The sequence below is a fragment of the Stenella coeruleoalba genome (genome assembly GCF_951394435.1).
Source record: "Stenella coeruleoalba genome assembly, chromosome: 11".
Lineage (NCBI taxonomy): Eukaryota > Metazoa > Chordata > Mammalia > Artiodactyla > Delphinidae > Stenella > Stenella coeruleoalba.
Window position 1 is genome coordinate 26,423,766 of NC_137157.1, and position 26,694 is coordinate 26,450,459.

Genomic DNA, 26,694 nt, shown 5'->3' on the forward strand with positions numbered 1-26,694 from the left:
CCTTTAATAAGTTCCCAGCACCAACTAATAGAGTCCAAACTCAGAGCCCTTCCCATCGTGGTCCCTCCCATCTACTTCCTTGCTTCCAAAGCCAGCGCTGGGGTAACATGATTCAATTTGCCATCCCCTAAAAGATCTCTTATAGTAGTGACTTCCCTGGTGGTCCAGTGGTTAAGACTCTGTGCTTCCACTACAGGGGGTGCGGGTTCGATCCCTGGTCGGAGAGCTAAGATCCCACAGGTCGCATGGCCAAAACAATAGAATAAAATGATCTCTTTATTGTGCTGGTTCCGCTCCCTGAACTACCTCTCACCCGCTCCTTCCCTCAGGGAACGTCTACTCAGGCCCCAAGACCCATTTTTTTCCTCTTCCCCAGGACCCAATTTTAATGCCACCTCCTCTCTGAAGCCTTTCCCAACCTAGGTTACAACCAACGGCTCCTTCCTCTGGGCTTCCGCCATAGTAGTAGCTAACATGACTTGAGTGCTTGCTATGAACAGGCACTGTGCCTAGGACTTTATGCACATCATCCGGTTTAATTCTCTCAGCAACCCTGCAAGGGAGGCACCGTTACTAGCCCTGCTTTACAGAAGAGGAGATCTGGCACAGGGAAGATAAGAAATTGCAGGTCACAAAGAAGCCTGGATTCGACACCACACACTGGCTCCAGGTCTGCGTTCTTCCTGCTGCCAGTGTGGAAGTCATCCCCCTGCATCACTGGGCACCCCAAGCTGGCTAGTTCTCCGACATTCCGGCTCGGTCAGTGACACCTCTGTCCCTCTGGTACACAAGGCAGATACCCACACTCTTTGCCCTATCATCTCAACAGCAAAGCCCCTGCACCTATGAGACTCAGCTCCACATCTCTTGGGAGTCCTTCTCCATCTGACTTGGGTACCCATGCTTTGGGCTCCAACCTAGTGCCTCGTACAAGGCCTGGAACACAGTAGGAATCCAGTGTATGTTTGGTATCATTTCTTTACTTTCTTTGTGAGGACTCAGATCGAGGGAGAAAGAATACATCTTCCAGAAAAACGGTGGCCACTTTGATATTGTATTTTTCATTTTATGGCCCTATTTTTAGTGTGTCAGACTCAAGGGGGGATCCAATTAATCCCTAAGTCCTGTCAATTCTATCTTCCAAATAGCTCTTAAGTCCACCTACTTCTTTCCATACCCACTATCCATACCCCAATCTCTTCCTGGTTTACAACCACCTTCTAAGGGACCTGCTGGCTTCCAGCGGTGTCATCTGTAGTCTACCTTGCACCAGAATGCTTGTTCTGAAACACACAAATGATCTAGTCTGTCTTCTGACTGAAACCCTGGGATGGCTTCCCAAACTCTTTCCAACGAAATTCAAATGCTTTAACGTGGGTTTTAAGACCCCTCCTCCCCTGCCCCTGCCTACCAGGCCGCCCTCATTAACCAACGCTCTTTAGACCGCACGCTTCCCCTACTGTCCATTAGGCCAGGCGCTCCTCCAGCTTCCAGCCTTGGCACCGTCTGTTCCCTCAGCTTCCCCCGCTTCCTCTTTACCTGGATGATATCTGCTCACACTTCAGGCTCAGCTTAGACATCCCTTCCTCCAGGAAGCCTTCTCTGACCTTAAGTTTAGGTTACTTTTCTTTGATTGATTCATTTTCGCTGTACCTGTTGTTGTCTTTGTAACTGAAGTATAACTGACCTATAACACTATGTTAGCTCCAGGCGCATTTGGGTATTTCTATACATTACAAAATAATCACCACGACAAGTCTAGTTACCATCCATTGCCATACAAAGTTATTACCATATTATTGACTATATTCTCCATGCTGTACATTTCATTCCCATGACTAATTTTTTTGTACTGGAAGTTTGTACCTCTTAATCTCCCTCACCAAGTTCACTCATCCCCCTAACCCCTTCCTCCTGGGCCACCACCTGTTTCTGTACCTACGACTCTGTTTCTGTTTTGTTATTTTTGTTCATCTGTTTTGTTTTTTAGATTCCACATATAAGTGAAATCATACAATATTTGTCTTTCTTTGACTTATTTCACTTAGCATAATGCCCTCTAGGTCCATGCATGTTGCTGCAAATGGCAAGATTTCATTTTTTTAACGGCTGAGTAGTATTCCACTGTGCATATATACACCACATCTTCTTTATCCATTCGTCTATCGACGGACACTTAGGCTGCTTCCATATCTTGTCTATTGTGAATACTGCTGCAGTGAACATAGGGATGAATGTATCTTTTTGAACTAGTGTTTCATCTTCTTCAGAAAAATACTTAGAAGTGAAATTGCTGGATCACCTGGTGGTTCTATTTTTAGTTTTTTGAGTAACCTCCAAAGTGTTCTCCATAGCGGCTGCACGAACGTCCATTCCCACCAACAGTGCACTAGGTTCCCTTTTCTCCACGCCCTCGCCAACACTTGCTATTTGGTGGTTAGATGTTTGTTTGTTTTTTTTTATGTGTCCCCGTGGAATCCTCCACGTCCTCTGTGCTAACCCTATTATTCTCTATTTACTTATTAGTAGATTGGTAGCTCCTTAACTTTTTAGGGTAGACCGGATTATTGTTCCCAGTTCTGCAATCTCTCCTGTACTGGAATAACACACCCATACCCTTGGCCACTAGAGCAGAAAGCGTATGTTTCGCTACCCCGCTGATGCTGGGCTTGGCTGTGTGGCTTGCTTGCCAATGGAATATCAGCAAACACGGCATGAGCGGAGGCTCTGAATGTGCTGCAGAGTTTAGCTTGGGCTCTTGTGCTTCTGCTGCCTGCCTTGAGGAGAGTATGTGCAGGATGAGAGACATGTGAAGGAGACCTGAATCAAACCCTCCACCTGCAGCCACTGCTGAAGCTGACCCACGATCAAGAAAAACAAATTTTTGGTCTTCTAAGTCACTAACAATCTGTTTGTTAACACAGTATTACTGGAGCAGAAACCTGACTACCAACACTGTCTCTATCCCTCACTAGACTGCAAGCTCCATGCGGGCAAGAAAGAACAGTATCCCAAGCACACAGTAGGCGCTCAGTAAATATCTGTCGATGGGATGTATGACTGAATGAATGAACGTTGGCCATGGACGTCTCCGTCTCCCTAGCTGGCATGTGAATTCCTTAAGGCCGAGAACGGCATCTGATTTCTCTCAGTATCACCTAGTTATCTCACTTCCCACGTTGGGTTCTTGGGTTCTTGGTAGAGATTCAATAAATGTTTGTTGAAATTAGATAAACTGAATTTTGTGGGCTGACTTGGGAATCAGTCCTTAATTTATGACATTGTTTCTATGGGAAAATGCACTCCGAGTGCCAAACAAACTTGCAAATGAACTTTTGGAACCTCACCCGCTCATTGGTTCCGGATTGCCAGTTTTGTGGAAATCCATAACTAAACACATGTGCTGTGCTTTGCAATATGGGAGAAACTGAGAAGCTGCTTCCAAACCCAAGATATTCAGCCTGCAAAAAATTCACTTTCCACCCACACAGACAAATTCAGCATAGGTTGGATTTGCGGTTCCAACAATAAAATACTAGACTTTTTAGAGCTCATTGTTTATCTAATTGCTTTTTGTCTGCTTATACTGGATGCCTATTCTTAACGTCCGATCAAAAGAAAGTTAAGATCATTTTCTTGCACCCCCCCCCCACCTCAACAAATCCACTTTCTAGACGTGTATGAAATAAAGCCCAACCTTCTCAACAGAGAACGTAAATTATTTTTCTAAATAAATCTGTGACACTTACAATAAACACAGTGGGATGCTCTACAGTTATAAGAAAACAACCCCTTTTAGAATTCCTAATTTTGAATGGTACTAACAGCTTAACATGAGTCACGGATCTGAGGCTTAGTTTTATTTCATCTCAGGTCAGAACCAAGCCAGTTTGAAACCAAGTGATGCGACGTGGCTGGGAAGGGCCATCAGTCCACAAATCCGGAATGTTTTAACATACTTAATGCACACGTCTCGGCCTGCCATTGGTAGAGATTCCCAATCACTCAGTGTACTCCATTCATTTAACATATATTTTTTAAGCACCTATTATACACCACGTACCATTCTAGATTCTGGGGATACAGTCATGAACAAGACGAGATTCCCATGCAACTTACATTTTAATAAAGGAAGAGGCAGAGAAAGATCATTTCAAATAGTGATGGGGCCAGGAAGCCTCTAAACAGTGACGTCACTGTGACTGAGGTGAGGCTACTTCAGACTGGGTCATTGCAGGGAGACATGTATGCTGGGACCTGATGAGCAAGAAAGAGCCAGCCGTGGAAGCATTTGGGGAAGAATTTTCTAGACTGAGGAAACAGCAGGTGAAAAGTCCCTGAGGCAGGAAAAAGCCTGCCATATTCTTAAGTCAGAAAGAAAGCCCGTGTGGCTGGGGTCGAGTGAACGAAGGAGAGGGTGGCATGAGAGGTCTGAGAATAACCAAGGACCCGATTCTGGGAAGCCCTGTATTCAGGCCCTGGGAGCAAGGGAGTCAGACTGAATTCTGCGACGGAGGCCAGTGGAGGTTTTTAAGCTGGGGAGTAAAATGATCCGGTTTAGATTTTTACAAGACCACTCCTCTTGGGGTGGGGGTGAGGGGACAAGAGCAGAAGCAGCGGAAGCCGTGAGCAGGCTTTTCCAGAAGGTTGGATCCCTTTATCACAGCCCATCATCAATAACAGTCCTGATGTCTTCAACTTCTCCAGTTGTTCCATTCACCATCTTGCTGGACTTGCTTACCACGCTCTCTCCCCGAGGACCCTGCTTCCCTGCAGCCCACCAAGGGCTGGCTGTTTCCTCTCCCTCATCACAGTGGTCCTCCTTGTCTCTTGCTGCCTCTTCGGGATGAATCTTCTTCCCTTCTTTCCAAGCCTGGCCCCATCCCCTGCACTCCCCAGCTCGGAAGCTCACACCATCGGGCCACCTGCCAGACCCCCCGGCCTCTCCTCGTCAAGAGCATCCATGGCCCACCCCGCCCATGGGCAATTCCTTTCTTTTCTGGACTGTGTGCCTCCTTGGTCTCTCCAACATTGCTCCCATAGTCCTTCTTGGTGACTGGTCCACCGAACACTCTGACCCCTCCTCAGTTCCCTGACCCTCTCTCCAATGATCTTGTCCTTCATCCTATTTCAGCTACACAATCACACCCCAGACCTTGCCAGTACCAATAACTCCGCCCCCACCATGACCTTAATTTCAAGTTCCCCATAGTCTGACCACTACCGCTTCTCCAGTTCCCCAGGTCGAACAAGTTTTTTTTGTTTTTGTTTTTGTTTTTGTTTTTGTTTTGCGGTACACAGGCCTCTCACTGCCGTGGCCTCTCCCGTTGTGGAGCACAGGCTCCAGACGCCCAGGCTCAGCGGCCATGGCTCACGGGCCCAGCCGCTCCACGGCATGTGGGATCTTCCCGGACCGGGGCACAAACCCGCGTCCCCCGCATCGGCAGGCGGACTCTCAACCACTGTGCCACCAGCGAAGCCCTCCAACAAGTTTTAAACCCCAAAACAACCTCCTCTGCACAGAGCTGGCTACCTTTCCACAACTCTCACTCCTCTCGTGTCCTCACGTCCCTCCCTAGAGCTCACTTCTGGCTTGAAGCCCAGGGTCCACTATTGTAAGTACCCCAATCCATATCACTGTCCATCCCTCGTAGGCACCCTCAGCTCTGGGCCCCGCTTTCCCCGCTTGAATGTATTTCCTGGCAAAGCCCCATCTCTGGCTAATCTAACTCTCCACTACCCTACCTCTATGCCCACGGAGCCAAACATGGCTTGTGGAAGCAAACCCATGCTTACTGCTCTCACTTCAAAAGCAAGACCACTAACTTCAAGTGAGCCCTGATGTCGTCTGGCAACTGTTCTCCCTTTCCCGGCTCTGTTCTCTCTTCCACTCTGTCCCATACCTTCTCTCTCTTCTCCCTTCCAACTCCAGGGCTTCCTCCCTCACCTCACCCATCTTACATTACTGAAAATGACGTAAAGCCACATGCAAAGACACTGTGCGTGCTTCCATCACCGACCTGCTCCTGAGCCCATATTCTTCACCTTCCCTCCCATGACCAAGGATGAAGGGTCCCATGCTCCTGGCTGAGGCTGGGTCCCCCGCGGGTACACAAGATCATATTTTCTTTCATCTGCTGAAAGACAACACCCCACAATTCTCCCTTCTCTCTCCTGTATCGTCAGTTTCTCTCTCTCTACTGGAACTTTCCCGACAGTACAAAAACACACTGCTATTTCATGTATCTTAAAGAAAACCCCAAAGCTCTCTGGACTCCACCTTTTCCTCCAACGTCTACTCCATTTTTCTGCTTTCTCAGCTGAGGAAATTTTCTAATTTTCTAATTTTCTCTTACAGCTTTAGCAACACTTCCTGTCCTTGCCACCGTACCAGTCAACGCCTGCTAAGCCCAGTGGCTCAATTCTCTTCCTCTCTTGCCTGACCTCTCTGCACCATCTGGCACAATGGACCACTCCCATCCTCCTTTCCTCCCTGGGCTTCTAGCAGGCCACCTTCTTTAGTCTCTCCGCTTCCCCTCTGGTTGTTCTCTCCCTATCTGTTACTTCTTCATCTCCTTGACCCCTAAACACTGTACCGCCTCAATGCTCAGTTTTCCAACTAATCCTCCTCTCAATCTACACTCCCTCCCTCATCTGGTCTGAAGACTTCACGACGTACCATCAGAATACTACTAACCCCCAAAGTCCTATCACCAGCTCGGACATCTCCTATGAACGCCAGACCTGTGTTTGCCGAAAGAGTAGCCACTAGCTGCTACGCGTGGCTATTTAATCACCATCACCACTGTGACCATCACCACCATCTCCACTGCTGTCACTGAATTAACTCCTGCACAGAGCTCTACAAATATAGACAGAGAAGCTACATAAATGGAACAGATCAGAAAGATTATGGCAGACCTGCTTGGTGGGTGTGTGGCGATGCAGTGCTGCTCACGATCGGTTAATTTCTTAAACTCTAGTCTTAGGCAAGCGACAAGAAGAAAACGTTCCCACCCAATTACAATTATTCATGAGAATCTTTCTGGCCTTGCCTCTTTTGTCTGCCGATGATTCTGAAGCAAACAGCCCGGCAAGGAGGCCCAGCAAAAGGAAGGGCAATCATGTGTCTCGCTGCATCTCAGCTTCAGACTTCCTCCATGAACTCTTAATTAATTCCAGCCCCATATTTTTAGTTTGTTTCCCGAACCTCTTGCTTATATTGTATTTTCCCCCTCTCCCTTCATTGCTCTTGCCTTCTTCCCCCAAAGGCTCCCCAATTCTACCCCCAGTCTTCTTCTCTCTCCCTAAATTGCCCCTTGTTTAGCCTTCAGCTTCTCTGCACCTGTTCTACTCTTTCTTATTTTTTTCACCTTTAAAAACTGAAAGCACCAAACTGACAGACACTGTTATGTGTTTTTTTTTTTCCCCCTGCCTGAGCTGCAGCTCAGGCTCTCTCTTCCTTGCTTCTATAGCAAAAGCCCGAGTACTGGGTTGCCATGGCAACAGCGAATCCAACCAGGCCGGTCCCAGCGACGTTGGGAGCTGCCATGGCGAGGAAGCCGCTACAAGTCGCCCTGGGCCTAGATGGGTCGTGAACATCGTAATTCAAGACCAGGCTGGGCAGATTCTGCCCGGAGACTGAGACTGCACATCAGGCCTGTGCACAGCTGTACAGCGCACCCAGAGACAACATCATCAATAATCAGGCTTCCACGGAGCCAACCAAACACGTGACATCACGAGGATTCATCTGAAAATTTTCAAACACGCCTATTCTTTTATGTCCTCTGACAGAGAACATTTTGCATCTCTCTCCAGTCTTGGAGAACTCTGTAGAAAGTAAAAGCTACAGGGACAGCTCCAACTTACGCCGGTATCCTTCCCCCAACCCCCCTCAACCTCTGCCCTCCACGTTGGGGACCCTCTCAGTGGTTCAGGTCAAATGATTCAGTGGCACCGACACAACTGGGAACATCACTGAGAATTAATTCAGATTACACACTGGTATTTTAGTTGGCGCAGAGATCAGTTCCCCCAGGTCACTGGCACGGATCCTTAAAGTAGGGCAACAAGTGTGCAGCCGCATGCCACTGTTTCGAAATCGTGAGTTGGTGAGAAAGAACTCAGGAAATACCTCTGCAGCAAACGGCACCAACCGCAGTGAGGGTCTGTCGCTGCTACACACTCCGAACAGGACTTATGTTTACTGCAGTTCGCGACACGAATTCTCCTCACCTAAAAATAAAGGTGACAGCAGTTCAGACGGAATTATGAGCAACACCAGAAAAACTACAACACCTTATCTGATGAAGGGCCACAAAGAGACATTTATCCACTCAGACGCCGAACATCCGTGTAATGACATGGGGCAGCGGTTCTCAAGTTCTAGGGTATGAAGCAGTTTATCAGCGTCTCCTGGGGAGCTTTGGAAAGGGCAGATTCCCAGAACCCCTGCCGCTGAGGCTCTAGCTGAGTAGGTCTGGGGTGGGGCCTAGGAATCTGCCTTTTCAAGAGCTCTCCCAGGTGAGCCTGATCCACAGTCAGGTTTCTGATCTGCCGGTAGTGATTTTCAAGGATCGTGGAATCAGGTCACCTGGTTTTCAGCAACAGTCAATGGCACCTTGAAGATGAGCGTCTGGGGAAAGCAAGAGGCTCTGCCCTGGAGTGTCGGCACGAGGTTGGCACTTGACATGGAAATGAGGACCACCCTCCCACACCCCTCCTAGGGGTGACCCATCACCTCCGCTCCTGGCTCCCCGCTCACACTCCCTCCACTGGAGGTGAAAATCAAAGAAACGGGGAGTTTTCCAATCATTCCTGGCCCCTAGAGCTGCCTCTTCCGGTTGTCAGAAAACAGCAGCCCCTGAGGTGGGCGCGGGTGCTGGGCAGACCCACGCCCTGGAGGCCGGCAGAGCCTCCAAACAGGGTTGCGGGGGAGGCAGGGAGGACCTGAGCCTCACATGCTGCGTTTTCTGCAGGCAAAATCCCACAGCGTAGTCAGGAAACCTGTGGAATTCATTAAGCCAGGAAGTTGTACCTGCTAGAAAGCATAAGTAACTTCTTAAAACATATAGAGAAATAGAGAGTTCTAGAAGGGGTTTGTGAGAAAAGCAGGGGCTATCCCGAGGAATACCCTTCCATTCCAAGCTGACGTCGTGGAGGATAACCACCGCCCATCAGCTCACAGTCCCCGGCGCCGCTGACAGATGTGGCGGGCGGACCACCAGCCTGAGCCAGAATTAACCAGAATGTGGACACTTCCCTGTAGCTCACAGCACATCTTCGTAATTCTGGGGGATTTTCACAAATGTCACGGAATCTCTCCAACCTTGTTTTCTCATGTGTGAAACGGTGATAGTGCTGCTGACTTTGCGGGGTTATTACCAACATTGCCCGGCACATAATAAACGCTCAATAAATGCTGGCTATTGCTACCACATGAGAAAAAGTTTCCACGGTCCAACGAACCTGTGAAACCTCACAGGGAAAAAGCAAACGTTTCCTTAGCACAAGGCTTCTGAGAGCCTTTGAATGCTCTATTATGATACTCTAGGAGTGGTACAGTAAGTATCATCTGCTCCTGGGACCACTTTTGCTCAGAACATTGAGTGGAAAATGAGTCTCTAGAACATTCTAGGAGAACGACTCTACATGTACTTAAACACACAAACAAATAACTATGTGAAAGAAAGGCCACCATAAATACTACATTGGACCTGCTTCTCTAACTGAACACACTTACAGGGCCTATTCCACAGCAATGCATCTATTTCCATACGGTTGTTTTAATGACCAAGTATTCCATGGATGTAGCAGGGCATTTTAGTTTGGCTGTTACTATCTCCCCAAGAGTCTAGGAAGGGACCTTCCTTAGGTTTTGTCTCTCTAGGGCTTATACTGGCTCAACCAGAGAACCAAAGTCTTACTAATAGGATCTCTAGCAGTGAATCTAAGTGAAGACGGTAAGAATAACCTGCTTTGATGCCCAGCGGAAAACTCTTCTCCGGACTTCAGGCTTTGAATGGCCAGACTAGAACTCTTCACCTTCAGAAAGTGAGGACCTATCAACTACTGGTGGTTCTCACTGTGGTTCTCAGCCTACAGGTTTGGGGTCTGGGAAAGGATTTATGAGCTATTTGCAATGTTTCAAAAAGCGGATTGGAAAAACATGCACAGACCAGGCAAGGCTGCAAGTGTCTTTGCTTTGAGCTGGAATTTTATCAGCTCCGTGTGGTAGCACAGTCAGCGCTCTGAGTGGCCGTTTTGAGATGCCCTTGAAAAATAACGCCTGAGAATGGGAATTGTTACTTAATAAGTGCAGTTTGTTGAGTAGACAAAATTCTTTCAAATACGAGAACCCTGGGGAAGAAATATAATAGACAGTGTTTAAATGTTGAAGCAAGCTCGTCAAAAAGGTTCTGTATGGTGAAGAACAAAGGTATATGAGATCCACTGGCCATCTCAATGCGGTCATTTTGAGTAACTGGCATTTCAACATGCAAAAGGCAATACAGCCTTTTTAGGAGTGTCAGAAGCGAAAAAGTGCTGCGACGTGGCCAGCACATGGAGATGGATGTCATTGCTCTTCTCCATAGGATGACTGAGAGGAAAAGAATGGAAAATGAGGGTGGGCCGAGGGCATCTGTTATATCCATTATGTAATTATGTACGTCTCACTTATCTTCTTTGCACTTGTATGTTCAAATGGTCATGGGTCAAAACAACCATGCCAGAATTGCCTGTTCGGTTTTCACAAATTTGGGGTTTGATCCTATTTATCATGGGCTTTAACATCAGGTAGAATTTAAGTCCTGGCCCTGACAAGGCTCTATCTATATCCTTGAGAAGATATTTAACCTCTCTTAGTCCTAGTTCTTCATATATAAAACAAGGTTAATTTTTATCTCACTAGATTATTGACAGATTTCATTAACATTGTTTATTATACTTTGCGGTGTGTGTGTGTGTGTGTGTGTGTGTGTGTGTGTGTGTGTGTGTACAATTCTATGCATCTAGAGAGACCCTCTTTGGAAGAGTAACTAGCACAGCATCAGTAGGGACTCAGTAACAATTAGTTTCCCTCCTCCTTCCCTTGGTGAAAGCACTTTGTAAAAATGAATAAAATGTAAAAAGGTTTCCTTTTTATTTCAGTAAGCTGAAGCAAGAAGCAAAACTAAAACAGCCAGATAAATTAAGAGAGGGAGGGTGAGTGCCACATATTTCCCGGTTCATGAATGTGTATGAGACTATGGCCTGATATTAACCCCGAATTCCAAAGCCAATCCCATCGGGTATATTCATAAATGCATCTAGCCATTCAATGCCCACACGATCAATGTGTAAATTCAGTTACCTCGCTGATTACACTGCCATTTGCAAGCATACCTTTCTCTGAAAACTTTGCACTGTAAATATAGCCAATAATAAAATTGTCTACATAGGTAATAATTCTTGCTTACTTACTGACAGTAAGGTTTTTAATTCCATGTCTGTGAACCACTGCGCGTCTTCTTGAAGCCTGCAGCAGTGTTTAAACTCAGTAGCTCAAAGGAAAAGCTTCACCACTCGATAATGACACCAATTAAACAATTTGTATTCATAAGACAGAAAGAGTAACTAGTATTTCTGCCTACCTCTTTTCCAGCTGTTAGATAGATGTAGATATTCTTCTTAGGATGAGGAACGAGTTTGTAGAAAACAGGTGTTTCTTCTTTGATTTCATAGATAACCTCCGGACAATTAGAAGTCAAATTCTCACCAAGAATAACCTATTTTTTAAAAAAGAGAAATATGACTTCTATTAAATAATCTGAATTTCAGGGTGGCAAAACTTATGGCTTAATCCTAAGATTACATCCTTTCTTCTGCACTACATACACTGGCTAAGGTACCACGTTCCTTAATCATCGGCTCATATCTCAGCCTTCAACAAGGCTGGTGATAACAAGCTTGGATTTCTGCTTTTGTAGGGGACAAAGTCATGGTGCACGGACACACACACACAAAGCCACTCTTCGGCGCTGAGGCAGTATCCTCATATGTGGAAGCTCTTTGTCCAAAACTGGTCTTATGAGAAGCCACAAGTGACAGCGTCATTAGTGCTATGCCAAGTGATCTTAAAACTAAAGGCAGGCAGCCTGACAGGTACCCGCATGGGTTACTCTGATTCTCCTCTATGGGTCTACACAGTTCTGTGTTTTCAAGTAACCAGGACAACTTAACAGACCTAAACGAGTAGGTACATATTTATATATAAAATACAAGTAAGTGTGGCTTTGAAGTTGGACATACCTGAGTTTCACTCATCTTTAGTCAATAAACATCTCTTGAACATCCACTATATGTATCTGCCACATTGTAGGTGTTTGCAAAAATGCAGTGAACAAATGGTGGGGAAATCCTGCCCTATAGAACTTACATTCATGTGCATGCTGGGGTGGGGGGAGTGTAATGATAGACAATTAACAACAAATCAGTAAATTATAAAATATGTCAGCAGGCACCGCAATGCAATGAGAAGCCCGCACACCGCAACGAAGAGTAGCCCCCGCTCGCCACGACTACAGAAAGCCTGTGCGCAGCAACAAAGACCCAACGCAGCCAAAAAACAAAAAACATGTTAGCAGGACCAACAGTATAGCACAGGGAACTATATTCAATATCCTGTAATAACCTATAATGGAAAAGAATCTGAAAAAGAATAGATTACATACATGTACAACTGAATCTCTTTGCTGTACACCAGAAACTAACACAACACTGTAAATCAACTATACTCCAATATAAAAAAAAAATACGTTAGCAGGTGATATAGGTCAAAATTAAGTGGGGTAAAAAGATGGAAAATGTGTGTTCAGCATTACGTTTCATTAGAAGGTGACGTTTTATTTAGAGACTAACAGGAGATGCTGGAGTGAGTCATTTAGATATATGTGGATAAAGCATACTCTTAGAAGAGTGACCCACTGGTGCAAAAGCCCTAAGTGAGAGCAGCCCAGTATGGCCTGAGCAGAACAAGTGAGGTAGAGAGGAGTGGACAGCGAGGTAACAGGGGGGATCATATAGGTTCTTGTTGGCCTGTGTAAAGATTTTGCCTCTTACTCTAGGTGAGAGATGCGGAGCCACTGCAGGGCTTTGAGCAGAGGAAACACATGGTGAGAAGGTGGGGTTTGAAGCATGGATAGGAAGACTCCTCGGAAGATGATTACCCTAATCCTGGAGAAATATAATGGTAGCTTGGTCTCAGATTTGCATCCTGGCTCTACCCTTCAAGTAGATGTGCTCCTCTGAGCTAGCAACTTACTTAACCTCCCTGGGACTCAATTTCCTCACCTCTAAAATGGAACTAACAATGCCTTCCTTATAAACAGTGTTGTAGGATCAAATGAGAATTACAAATAATGCTTAGCACATCAACAATACTCAATGGATAATAACCTATTACTAGATTACAAGCACCTCTTGGGTAGGGACCATGTCTTAATCATCTTGGTACCTACCCCTCTGCCCCAGACAATACAATGCTTTTGAAAGTGAAGATGTTCAACATTTTGTCAGTTTGAAAACATCCAGATATGATATCTATATTCATATCTCTACCACTGTGGACATCAGTTACATTGGGCATATGATTTGAAAAGAAAAAACTGGCACCTGGGATTCTTTTCAGTCTACTTTCACACATCTACTGAGCAATAATATGCCTGTACCACACATCCTGATGGCAAGCACATTTTTGCTATTTAATCAAAAATTAGGGCTTCCCAGGTGGCGCAGTGGTTGAGAGTCCCCCTGCCAATGCAGGGGACACGGGTTCGTGCCCCGGTCCGGGAAGATCCCACATGCCATGGAGCGGCTGGGCCCGTGAGCCATGGCCGCTGAGCCTGCGCGTCCGGAGCCTGTGCTCCACAACGGGAGATGCCACAACACTGAGAGGCCCGCATACCGCAAAAAAAAAAAAAAAAAAAAATTAATTTGGCTCAGGGAGAGCATCCCGCACGCGCTCAGGATGTGGCCTGAGTCTGGCTTTGTCCTGCGATGGTGACTTCCCTCCATTATCTGCTCTGAGTCAAACCCAGGTGGATTTGGTGCAACTAGTAGCTCACTAGGAGTCCATGAACCACTAAGTTCAGTGGCAGCTCTGTAAAATCAATGTAACTAAATAGATTAAGTATGACTTTTTCCAAAAGGAAAAGCAGCGTTTAGGTCCAAAGGGAGGTGGAAAGGTCTGTGCCTCAAGTCATTTATAAATGACTCTACAGCTGCACCATCCAATATGGTAGCCGTTAGCCACACATGGCTATTTAAATTTAAATTAACTTAAAAATTCACTTCCTTAGTCACACTAGCCACATTTCAAGTAATCACTAGCCACATATGGCTAGTGGCTATCATATTGTATGTGCGGATACAGAACATTTCCATCATCATGGAAAGTTCTATTAGAGACCCTGGCCTACAGAAACCTATGAGTCCAGGGAGACATCAGGCAGGCACTGACCAAGTGTGGACTTGCCAGGCTCCTGTCTTCCCATCTCTAATTCACATTCTTTATTAATCAGCTCAGATTCAAACAGCTGATCAGGTTCTTGGAAAGTGCTTGTATAGAGGGGGAGAGATAGGAAGCCAGATTTAAAGATCGATAGAAACATTCTCAAGTGAGGCTCAGGAGAAGGCTGCTGCCCAGATCTCTCCTGATGAATTCATCACGTTAAAACCATCATCTGGCAGAAACACCTATGAAGCATTCTTGCCAACAAAGCTGAAGCCGAATCTGATGAAGCCTTAGTGCTAACCTCCATTTAGCATCAGGAGACAGAAGGGGCAGAGGAACGAGCTAAACGGCGCCACAAGAAAGCGAACAGCCAAATCCACGGTGGGAGACATGCCACAGGACAACAGACTTCCTTTCCTCAAAAAGTCAACAGAGGTGAATCACAGGATAGGAGGAGGTCACTCAGATTAAGAGAAACAGAACAACCTCAGTGTCATTTGAGGACCTTGTTCAGATACCAATTTGGACCAAACAATTTTAAAAAGACATTCTTGAGTCAATCAGGAAAATTTAGTTACATGGACTTGATATTAGATAATTCTGAAGAATTACTGATGATTTTGTTACTTGCAATCACAGCTTTATGATTATGGTGATTTAAAGAAATGATCATAGTTTTTTAGAGATGCATAATGGAATATGTAGGGGGTGAAATGACACAGTGTCTGGGATTTGCTTTAAAATTTAGAAGTAAATAAAAACAATATACAAAACACCACCACTCATCCATTTTAAGTGAGTTAGGAGCTGCACTGCAGTTGTTATTAGAGCTTATTTTATTTTATTTATTTTTGGAGCATGGTGGATACAGATGGGTAAGGGGCTAGAAAGATCTTATTTGGGTCAATACAGATTTATTTACTTGATACCTTAGAGATGAGGCATCAGTATTCTCTCTAGAACTTGGACTTATGGCAGGGAAGCCTTTCTTGCTTGCTTTTTTTTCTCTTTAAATTACCAAAGTGTACATGTACCAGGATTTGCCAACCAGTTTCCTGAACAAGCTACCTCGAGAGGCCAGCAGTGAAGCTTGTCCTGATAACTGCAGGTGCTGGGTTTAAAGGGGTATGCTTCATTGTGGTGGGAGTGAGACTTCTCTGGAAGGTAATTTGGCGTTCTCTCTCAACATTATAAAGCACATACCCTTAGATCCCACCCTCCCTCATACATACATATATAATGATACATGTAATAGGTATTTATTGCAGCATCATGTGTTCTAGCAAAAGACTGAAACAACTGAAATGTCCAACAATAGGGACCTGGTTAACTAAACTATGGTGCAAGCAATGGAATACTATTTAGCAATGAAAAGAATCAGAAAGCTCTTTATGTATTATATGTTATGTTTACCATGCTATATTAAATATGTATATATACATGTATATACACATATATAACATATATGTTTAATAAAAGGGGAGAAAGACTATCTTCCCCCTTTTGCTCGCAGACATATATAAAATATCTCTAAACCATTATCACTGGTTGCCCCAGAAGTCAAGAATGGGTGACCTTCTTGGTTCTTTTGAGTTTTGAACACTGTTAATGTATTGTCTTTAAAAATAAATACATGCAGTTTAAATTTTAAAAGTGTTTGAGGATAAGTGGGTCCAATGGTTTTCCTTTTCTCTAGATTATGCAGAGAAGGATCTCTGTACCCCCAAGGAAGTTTCCATTTTCATCACATCTTTAATTTTACTAAAGCAACGTGCTGCACAGAGGGACTGGGGTCTCTGCTTCAGCACGGCCCTCGTCTCAGATGACTACAGGAAGGATCTCCTCCTCCTCTGGATTTCTGTTAATATCACCTCCAACCCCACCCCCCAACCCACAGAGCCCAGCCCAGCACAGGGGCATCGGTGGAACACTTAGATCTTCTAACTGCAAAAGTCACATCAACATCAACACAGAAAAGAAAGCCAGCAAGACTGGAGCTGGGCTGCCTCGGAAAAGAATACGATAAGTGAAGCGATTCAGGAAGTAACGGTGAGTCACAGAAACCCAAAATGGGTTGAATTTTGCATAAGAGAAAATGCATTCAATACACACACACTCCTCAGGCATGATGTGGATTTTCATCTATTGCTTCCAGCATACAACCTTAATATGGATCTAATCTGAAGTCAACCTGAGCCTCTGCCATGTATATTCTTACATACCCCTTCATCCATCTCAAATGTCACCCCCTCTGAGAAGCCTTCCCTGGTCACCTTTCTACCGTACCCCACGGTCCCTCTCTACACATCACTCTGTTTTCTCCACAGCACTTATCACCATGAGAAATGACTTCATTACTGGTTAATCCATTTAGTTGTTTTCTGTCTTTTTCTTCCCACCATGAGAGCAGGGGCACTGTTGGTTTTGTTCACTTTTATATCCTTGGCACCCAGAACAGTGCCTGGCACATAAAAGGTGCCCAATAAATATTTATTAAATGAAAAAACATACTCTAGTAGCGTTCAAGATTTTATAGGGCTCTTCAGATTTTTCCAGCTGCAGCCCATGTGGAAAACAAATTTTCCCCAATGGAGAACTTCAGTGAGTGTCAACATATTGTTTCTGTTGACATCTTCCTGAAGCCTCATGGCAGGCGATTAACTAGCCTTGGGATTTTCACTGCATACTAAAAAACCAACCAACAAACAAAACAAAAAAACCAACAACAACCCTCCCAGCTACAGTCCTGAAATGTATGGTGTGTGAGACTTCCACACCATACAATTAGCTGCATTACAAGTACAACACCGTCCACGGAAAAGACAGCCTGGTGAGGAAAATGAGGGGGAGAAAAATTAAACAAAAGACTACTTCTTTTTTTTTCTTTACTATTAACATGACATGGGAAAGCCATGGGTGTTCAAAATGCTAAAATATTTTACACCAAATTTCTTTTCTTATACCTCACTCTGTGAGGCTGACCAGGTAAAGGGTAAACCAAAAATTCTCACTTATTTTTTTTTTTCCATCAACAGTTTCTAAGAAATGCTGCAAAGGAGACTTAAACCACACACACACACACACACACACACACACACACACACACACACACGAGGAAAGCAAGATAATTATCCAATAGCATTTACTGTGCTTCAGTAAGTAGGAGTAATAATAAAAATGAAATATAAAGATTAAAGCAAATTACTCTCTGGTTTCCAATCTACTGATTTTGATGTAAGTAGTAAGAGAAGCATACAGCCTGAACCATGAGTTCTAGATTTGTGGATTACACGGGCGAATTTGTTCCGAATCGGGGAGTCCCTGCACACTCACACACTGGAAGGAGTGAGATGGGGGTAAACTTGAATGTGACTTTCTCAACAGCCAACCACGGAGCCCACTTTCAAGTTCTGACAGTTCCCACCACCTTTACTTTTTGGTCTGTTCCCTCAGCTCAGCGTCCATGCCCCCCCCACTTCCAACCCCAGGTCCTGTCCTGGGCTTCTCATGGCCTCCTCTTCCTTATTTGAACATTCTGTGGGAGTATAAATAGAGCTTGGCTTTAGAAAAGACCTGTTTTTGTTTTCTCTTATTTTTCACTCGAAAACTTTAAAAATCAGCGTCAAAGGCAGACTCTTAAAAGGTTACACACTTTGGAGGCAGGAAGAACTTTCTGGAAATGGGCTGAATCTCACTCCATGGTTTGGATAAATGACATCCACTAGTAGGAGCAGAGTTTGGAGAGCTACATAGGTAGCCAGTCCGGACTCAGCGTGGGCGTGGTGCTTCTCTGCTGGATATGGGGAAAGGGCATGATACGGCTTCCTAATCCTGAACCCTGCTTTAGGCCTAAGGATGTTGGAGAAAACCAACCCTAGCCTCCTGTTGCTGGAGCCATTCTAAAAATCAACTTGAACACAGATTTCCTACCATTGCTCTAAAGGAGTCCACTGGGGAAAAGCAGGGGTTCCTAAGGGGGTTGAGAGGCTCCCAGGAGCTACTTGTAGCCCCAAGCGGAGAGGGCTCTGCCTTCCTCTAACACAGAAGTCTGCACTCAGCTGGGTTGTCAGCAAGCTGTCCCTAAAACCACAGAAGCCATAGAACCTTCTCAAGAAACCTCAAATACTTGCATCTTGATGTTAACCCAGATATTCCAACGTTAGAAAATACAAAATAAAAACCAGTTCCACAAACTCTCCCAAGCTCTAGAGAACACATCTGAATTATCAGTGCAGTTTGTTTGGGAGACTGGTTGCTTCCACTCAAATCACCTTGAGCAAGTTACCTAACCTCTCAGAGCCTCGGGTTTTTTCATGTATAAAGTGGGAACGCTAATAGTATTGAACTAGTGAACCCATGCAGACACTGGTTCTAATGCCCGGCACATAGTAAGAGCTCAGAAATGTTAGCTGTTATTATTCCTCGCCTACTGCCTTCTTTTCTTCTTTGCTTACAAGGAAGGTTAATGGGCATGGGTGAAGTTATTTCAAATTTCATTACTTATTTTACCACCTGGAAAAGTTCAAAATATTCAATTCTGCCCTTGAAATAAGGACCATTTTCTACATGCAACAGAGTCAGCTCAAAGGAATCCAAACTGCACCGTAGTCTGTACCACAAGCTGGAGAAAGAGCACGTGTTTACAAGAATCCTGGCCACACAACACGTGGGATGTGAATTCCCAAAAACGGAGTTCAGTGTGGCTCTACTTTTTCAGCTGATCTCAGTGAGGATGCTGACGACTGAAAAATTATAGCATGCAATCATGCTCAGAAAGGAAGTAAAATGAGGAAATATCCAGAGGAAAAAGTGACTGGACATCATCTGTCTCACAACCACTAGGATGGCAAGTCGACAATAAGGGGGCAGATGAGATATTCGCAAAGGACGCTTTCAGTTCCAAATTCCTTCAGGCTTTCTAAAACCTTACAAAGGGATTTAGAAATAAAAGTAGAAGAGGGCAGTAAAGGTATTAGCATATTGTGAAACCTTTAATTTTTCCGCTCATCATCAATAAAATCTTACCTTCAGAGGTAGTGCCAGATGACTATGACTCGGAAGAGTGCATGTCTTTAAAGTCACTTTAAAAGTGATTCAATATCTCGGCTTAAGCTCAAAATAATGTTTCCATATAATAGAATATGATATGATATGATATATATGATATATGATATATATATATCATATATGATATATATGATATTTTAAAAGACTTTACAGTTTGCCGTAACTTTTTAATATAAGCATTTTCCCTCATTAACTGAAGAAAAAAAGGATGCAAAACTGAATAGAGTCTGACCTCAACTATGTAAAAAAAAGAATCTAAAATGCTGACAGCAGCTGCCTCTACATAAGAAAACTAGGGGTATTTTTTCTTTGCTTTCCCCTCATACCCCGCTACTCTGCAACTTTCTCCAAGAGCATGCATTACTTTTACAATAAGAAAAAAATCATTTCAGTAATATGATATTTAAAATTGCACCAAACTCTATGAAAACTCTGTGAGGTTTTCAGAGATTTAGGAAATCAGAGGGTCCGTGTATGTGTTGGTCAAAAAGAGCAACTGGCCCCCAAATGCTATTTCCTGCCTCTCCTCCAACCAGGCATATAGTACAGTGCCTGGCGTCTGTCGAAAGGCCGTCAACTCTTGATCACCAGGGAAACTGAAGAGTCAGGCTGTGGGTGATCCAAGCCCCTTCTTCTCCTGCTCCTGCAGGCTGCCTTGGGTTGGCCTTTGTTTTTCTCTGCTCATTAGTACCTCCACTCTGTGGCTGAAGAAGCCAAGCTTGTGTCTATCAATGTTCGTCTTTTCTAACAGTTCTGGTGACGAGTCTGGCAAGGGACAAGCTTGAAGTGTTTGAATACAGGGATCTGGAGATCCTCTGTGCCTTCCAAATCGTCTACACAATCCTGGGGCTTCAGGACTCTGGGTGATTTCAGGGGCTGCTCCCAAGCATCTGTACGCAGGATACATAGGGGAGTCTTGGGAATGGCTGGGCTGTCCTCGGGAGCCTGACAGGGCCCAGTCAGCTCACACTCTCCCCTCCCAACCTCCTCCTGAGGGGTAGAACCTTCCTGAGGGAAGCTGGGGGTGGGGTTTGACTCCCAAGAAGTTATCATACCAGTGAGGTATTCCCTCAGCCAGACAGTCTGCCTTCTTCTCAAGCTGGGATTCTTCCCTGAGCTTCTAAGAACCCTGAACCCGCTCCACTCCCACCGCCATGTGACTCCCTAGCAACATGCTTCCCACTCCCCCCAGAGGACTCTCACAGAGTGGTTGCCCGTGCCTGGGGCAGAAGCTACCGAGTCAGTGTAGCCTGAGACATAACAGTGTGGTCTCTGAAGCGCTTCCTGGTTCAAACCCCTGCTCTGCTACGGGTGACCTTGGACAAATGGTGCAGCTTCTCTGGGCCCCGGTTCCCTTATCTGTAAAATGAGAACAGTGTGTCTACCTCACTGAGTGGTGGAGGGGACTGAATGAGAACAGGGAGAGTGATGAGCACTGTATAAATGTTAGCAGTCACAAAACAAACAGAAAACCAACCTGCCCTTGTTACTGGAACCCTAAGAACACAGCCACAGATGTGGCTTTGGAAAGGGTAGCCCGTACAGATGCCGAGGAAAGTGAGACTTGGGTCAGCCGTCTCTTCCTCAGCAGCCTTGAAGCTGCAGCTCAGTTCCACCCCTTGGTAGCACAGCATCGCTAAACACCGGCCAGCTGCACACGAACTGCTGGGGTGAACAAACAGGACAGGCGAAACCAGGCCGTCCCATGGGAAACTATTTATAGCCAGTGTTCCTTCACCTCCAATTTACCATCTAACAGTTTGGTTGGCTCTGCTTTGGGGAAACAGTGTTCTTGTCAAAACACTCGTCAAAAATATCCCAAATCTGAAGAGATAACTGGCAAGGAGACCCAGTAAGGATTGATGGAAACTTCTTCCGCCAGGCGAACGGGTCCAATGAGTCTGACCAGCTTGGTGTAGGTCCAGACATTGCCTCACGGCCCTGAGCAACTTGTATACAAGGACTGGTGGGTATTTACCTTCCCCCAGGAAATAAAGCTAATACAAAAGGAAAGATGATCAACGTATATTTTAAAAGCATGTGTATACAAACAAACCCCCTCCCATATGTTACTGGGTTTCCTCCAAAGAAAACAGATTAAATCAAGTATCTATCTACCAGGCACTCAGCACTGTATCAGGCTGTGGGAATTCCCGGCCCCCTTCTCCAGAAGCTCAAAATCAAGCTGGGAAGGCAAGACAAACACAAGTGCAAAGGTTAGGCATCAAAGCAAGACATTTGTAATGAGCCAAAAGAATGACACAGACAATGAGTATTTCAGGAGATGAGGGAGAAACGTGATCACTCCAGGCTTCCCAGTCCTCAGAGAGGAGGCGGAGTTTGAGTTGAGCCAAAGCATAGATATGCAGGATTCAGTAAAGCAGAGAAAAAGAGAGAGCAATCCAGGAAAGGGGTACAGTGTGAGCGAAGGTGTGGGAGCAGCACACAAGGCACATTGGGAGAAAGCAAGCAAGCAAGCAGGTTTGGCTAATTAGAGACGATCAGAAGAGGAAGCGGTTTCCTAGGTCATCTAGTACAATCTCATTTTACAGATGAGGAAATGGAGGCTCAGAGAGGTTAAGAGATTTACCTCAAGTCACACAGCTAGTTATCAGTGGGAGATCAGTTGAGAAAACAAATCTGTTAATATTCAGTTTAGAATCCGAGCTGACAGTAAATTGACTGGCTATAGAAAGGCAAAGGAGAATCCGCCCAGGGTGAAAGAAACAGTGCAATTCTCAACCACGAATGCTGGTGGAGGTCACAGAAGGTGCTCCGTAAACGCTTGCTGAAGAAATTGATAACTGCTATATAATTTCAGACGAGTCATGTGTTATCTCTGAGTTTATTTTCTTCTCCTTCCCCCTGCACCTTTCCCCCAGTGAATAAAAAATCTCAGCTCGGCCAGTGGTGTATCCGCACAGTGGAAATAAACAGTTCTCAGAGATAAAAGGCGAGGGGAGCCTCAGAGGGTTTGAGATTTCTAACCTCTCTGTGGTGGGTGTGGGTAGGAAGGTTAGAAAATGAACCACCCCCTCCGCGGGCGGCAGGTGGGCTGGGGAGAAGGAACATCTGTTTATTTCTTCTTTTTAGCCCTATAATCTTTTACCTCTTTGAAGTTGTGAGAAATCAGGTGCTTTGTACATTTCCATTATAAAGGAGATAGAACTGAAAAGTTAAAAGTCTTAGGAGGGTGAGCCTGGATGCAGTAAGGGCCAGGTCCCCATGTGCCTCACCCAGGCAGCCTGTGAGTAAGGAAGGGAACCGTCTTGGCAAGTTCCCAGGAATCAAGGGGTCTGTCACTTCCATACATGAGTAGGAGGTTATTACAAATAGATTTCCAGAAATTTCTTTCAGGCCATTTCCGTGAGGGGAGGTGTCTCCGAGCAGTTCACAAAGCAGTTGGTATGGTCTTGTGTATAACCCAGAAGCAATAAAAAATACAAAATACAAAAGCACAAAATGGATCAATACTAAAATCGACATGGAAGAAGGCACAGAAAACTAACCTTAAGTAACTGGCCATTTCCAGTCCCCAAGAATAAAACAGTCCTGTTCATTACCACGGTGCCATAAACGGACGTCAGGTCGGAATGGATCAAGGTAGATGACGCGATTGGCTGGACTCTTTCAGGTTGATCCTTCTCACTCTGAACATGCACACAAACGCACAAATAAAAAAAAGATAATTTTTAACAGTGATAATTCTCATGATGATAAAATGTCACTCATGCCCACCTGGGAAGGATCCTTACTGGAGCCCCAAATACATTTTCTTAGACAAGATCCCCAGGAACAACCTTTTATCCCCTTTATCGGCAGAATCACCACGCTTGCCCAACCCATGGAAAGCCATTTGTTTACTGTGTATTAACATGTACTGATTGCCAGCAGTGAGCTAGCCATCCATTTAACACTCCCCCAGCTGATATATGAAACTGAGTTCCCCTTTATTGCCAAAAAAGAGCCCACCGCTGAAGTGGGAGGGAGACAGTCTTATACATGGCTGTTTGCAGGATCATGCTGAAATTTATTTTAACAAGGGTTTGGCTTCTGTGAGGTTAAACAAGCCACTTCCAGAGATACGAGACAGACCATCCTATTGGGTGTGATGGCAGAGAGGAGGGACTCTGGATTTATAAGAAGAGTGCAGTGTGTTAGCCCAAAGACAGGGTAGGTCATTCAGAGGGCAAAGAGGGAAAGACAGAGTCATGGATGGTAGGTAAGACAGAGCCGCAGGGCTAAAGAGGAACCAAGCACAAGGGCTGGACCCGGTGCTGATGTTCTTGAAGAAGAAATGGAAAGCCTAACTCTCAACCTGAAGGCATTTAAACGGTCTGAGGTTCTGAGCACATGGAATCACATGCTCACTCCTGATCATTAAATAAAGCCCCTCTTTAAATCCAGAGCAGACAGTGTGTCGACCAAAATGTCTTTTTCTTCCTTGTTTAAAGGCATGAAGTGCTTCCTGCTGCTTCCTGCTTTCAACGACAGGAAACCGAGTTTGTTACACAAATCTCTGGAAGATAGGAGCTAGAAAGAGTCGTTGCCTTCTGCAGCTACTGAACACAGTGCGATAGCATACTTTATCTGCCAGAGTTTGGTTCCCAACTGTACTAAGGTTGGCGAAGGCACATCTACGCTTCAACCAATAGGAGAGCCAGCAAACTTCTGTAAGCATCACCGCAACTCCTAAAACTGCCCCGTTTGGAGAGGGGAGAGGTAGGAAGGGGGAGGCTAAGACTTATTAACCTCATTATATTACTGCCGACAGTGTTTATGTCTTTCAATTTATGTCTTATTAAATATTCATTATTTTTAAACCCACCAAGTTTCATTAACATCTACACTAAATGGATTCATGGACTAAATTGATTTCTGAAGCCTTTAAAGTGCCGTCTACATTTCTTTGTTGAAGTTACGCTGGGAGGAAAAGACATGCTGGCAAGGATTTCGCCAATGTCGTGATCTCTGCTCAAGGAAAAGATGTCATAACCTAAGAGAACGTGGCTTATTTGCATACAGTATTCCATAGTGAACTCAGCTTAAGAAGATTTTTAGAAAACCCATTGGAGACTTTTTTTTTTCCTGTTAAAAATATACTTTTCATACAGTCGGGGAAGATGAGGAACTGTCCTGTTAAAATGAAGCTGAGAAAAAAAACCTCTGTGGGCCTAAGAATCAGAACAATAGATCACTGTTTAGGTAAGGATACCTCGTGACCATGAGCAGAAAAAAAGAAAAGTCGGTGACCTTTAGATGTAAAAAAAAATAAACCCACACCACACATCTTGCTTTAAAATAAAACCAAAATTGTTCAAACTTAAAATCGGCTGACCACGCCTCTTCTTTTTATTAAATATTTGAGCATCTCAGAAGTGCTTAACTCAGAGAATTGGACGTCATCTCTGCCCGGGCATCTGGAATGTTCTAACACCACTATCCTTGGCTGGAGGACTCCGTTTTCCCTCATCCCACGACACAGACAGAGTAATGACTGTGGACTGTTGATTATCCATCCACAAGGACCAAATGGGATAGTGTCCTCCCACGTATACAGTAGGTGCTTAATAACTGTAGCTATTTAGATTAGCTAAGAACCGTGACATCACAGTTAGCCTTGGCTAAGGCGGGATGAGATATTCTGTTTGTGAAAGACTGACTCCAAAAAATCCCAGAAGTGGCTCAAAAGCCGAAGAAGAACAAGGAGAAGATTGCTTCTAAATTACTGTCCCATCCTCTCTAGCCTCCTTCCCTGGCTTCTGACTGTTTCTCAGTAATTGAAGTTTTCCAGATTAAGTCCTGGATCAATAGCATGGGTTAGTAGTAGGGCCATTAAATCAATGTTCCCGAATTTGAGAGCTGGTGGCATAGAACAAACCACCTGGGACTAGGGGTCAGAGAAGTTAGGTTTGCATTCAAGCTTGGTTCTCATCCCCTGGGTGAGGTGGGCAATTTATCGAACCTGCTGGGATTGGCCTTCTCAGCTGTGAATAAGGCCAATGGTGTCTGATCGGTAGGGTAGTTATGAGGGAGAGATAATAATGATGGCAGTAATAATAACATGTTGATACATGCTAGCTGCTATTATTATTAGTAACTTGCACCTACTGTGTGCTGCTTGGAATATTTTATAATACTCCGACTCAATAAGGATAGCATAGGGTAGTGAGCCGGACCTCCAGGCTTTCGGTCCTGGCTCTGTCACGTTCTAACTAATTTTGTGCACATTATTTAGCTTCTCTGTGACTCAGTTTCCTCCTCTATGCAATGGAAGTGATGATAGCAGCATTTATGTCATAGACTCATCATGAGGACTGAATGAGTTAAGACACAAGCCCAGGTAAAGCTTAGAAGAACAGCGTCTGGCACAGAGTAACACACAGTCCATGTGTGCGATCATGACCTTATTTAAAAACCCAAACGGTTGATGCCACCCCTGTGGCAGTTATGGCCACCTCCTCCTTTGCCACAAAACCCTAATTTTGTTCAGGTAGCAATAAACCCAAGCCCGGGAAACCATGATTAGTCTAAGCCACACAGTAATCCCATTCCCCGTTGCCTGGTACTTGCTTTCCTACCCCTTAGAGCTAGGGGTGGCCATGTGGCCCAGTTTGGGTCTGTGAGATGCAAGAAATCCACTGGAGGAGCTTCTGGGAATAAGCTTCCTCCTTGATAAGAGGAGGCTCTTGAGGAGAACTCACTTGCCCCTCTTCCCTCACTTCCTCCCTTCGGAATCTGTGATGTGAGGCTCCCCGTGCAGAGTGGTGACAGCCATTTTTGCTTCCATGACATTCAAGATGGAGGATGAAAACCAACAGATTGGTGCAAGGGAAGGACAAAAGACCCTCAGCTCCTGAGGACACCACTGAGCTCAGACTTCCAAGCTTTAAACTTTTTACTAACAATGATGTTACGGTTTAAGCCACTGCTAATTGCCTGCAACGCAAAGCAAGTCCCTGTGTAAGAAATGAGAGTCATGGCTGGGGACATGGCACTAGACTCTAGCTTTTCCTCAGCTACAAAGGACCAGGAACCGGCCAAGCGCTTGTTCCTCTCACCCTGGAGGATCCTGGCCACGGTCAGGATTGTGTAGCCAATTACAACAGCGAGCCTGGAAGAAAATAGGA

General features: G+C 45.0%; 1 protein-coding gene across 1 annotated transcript in view; it reads right to left on the reverse strand.

The window, feature by feature from the left end:
* PLXNC1 (plexin C1) overlaps positions 1 to 26,694 on the reverse strand; it is a 141,882-nt gene that overhangs the window by 99,848 nt on the left and 15,340 nt on the right. The window contains exons 2-4 of the mRNA XM_079937189.1: positions 23,074 to 23,214; positions 11,637 to 11,771; positions 8,138 to 8,238 (exon numbers count right to left, since the gene is read on the reverse strand). Of these exons, the coding sequence (XP_079793315.1) occupies positions 8,138 to 8,238; positions 11,637 to 11,771; positions 23,074 to 23,214 (377 nt within the window). The remainder of the gene's footprint in view (positions 1 to 8,137; positions 8,239 to 11,636; positions 11,772 to 23,073; positions 23,215 to 26,694) is intronic.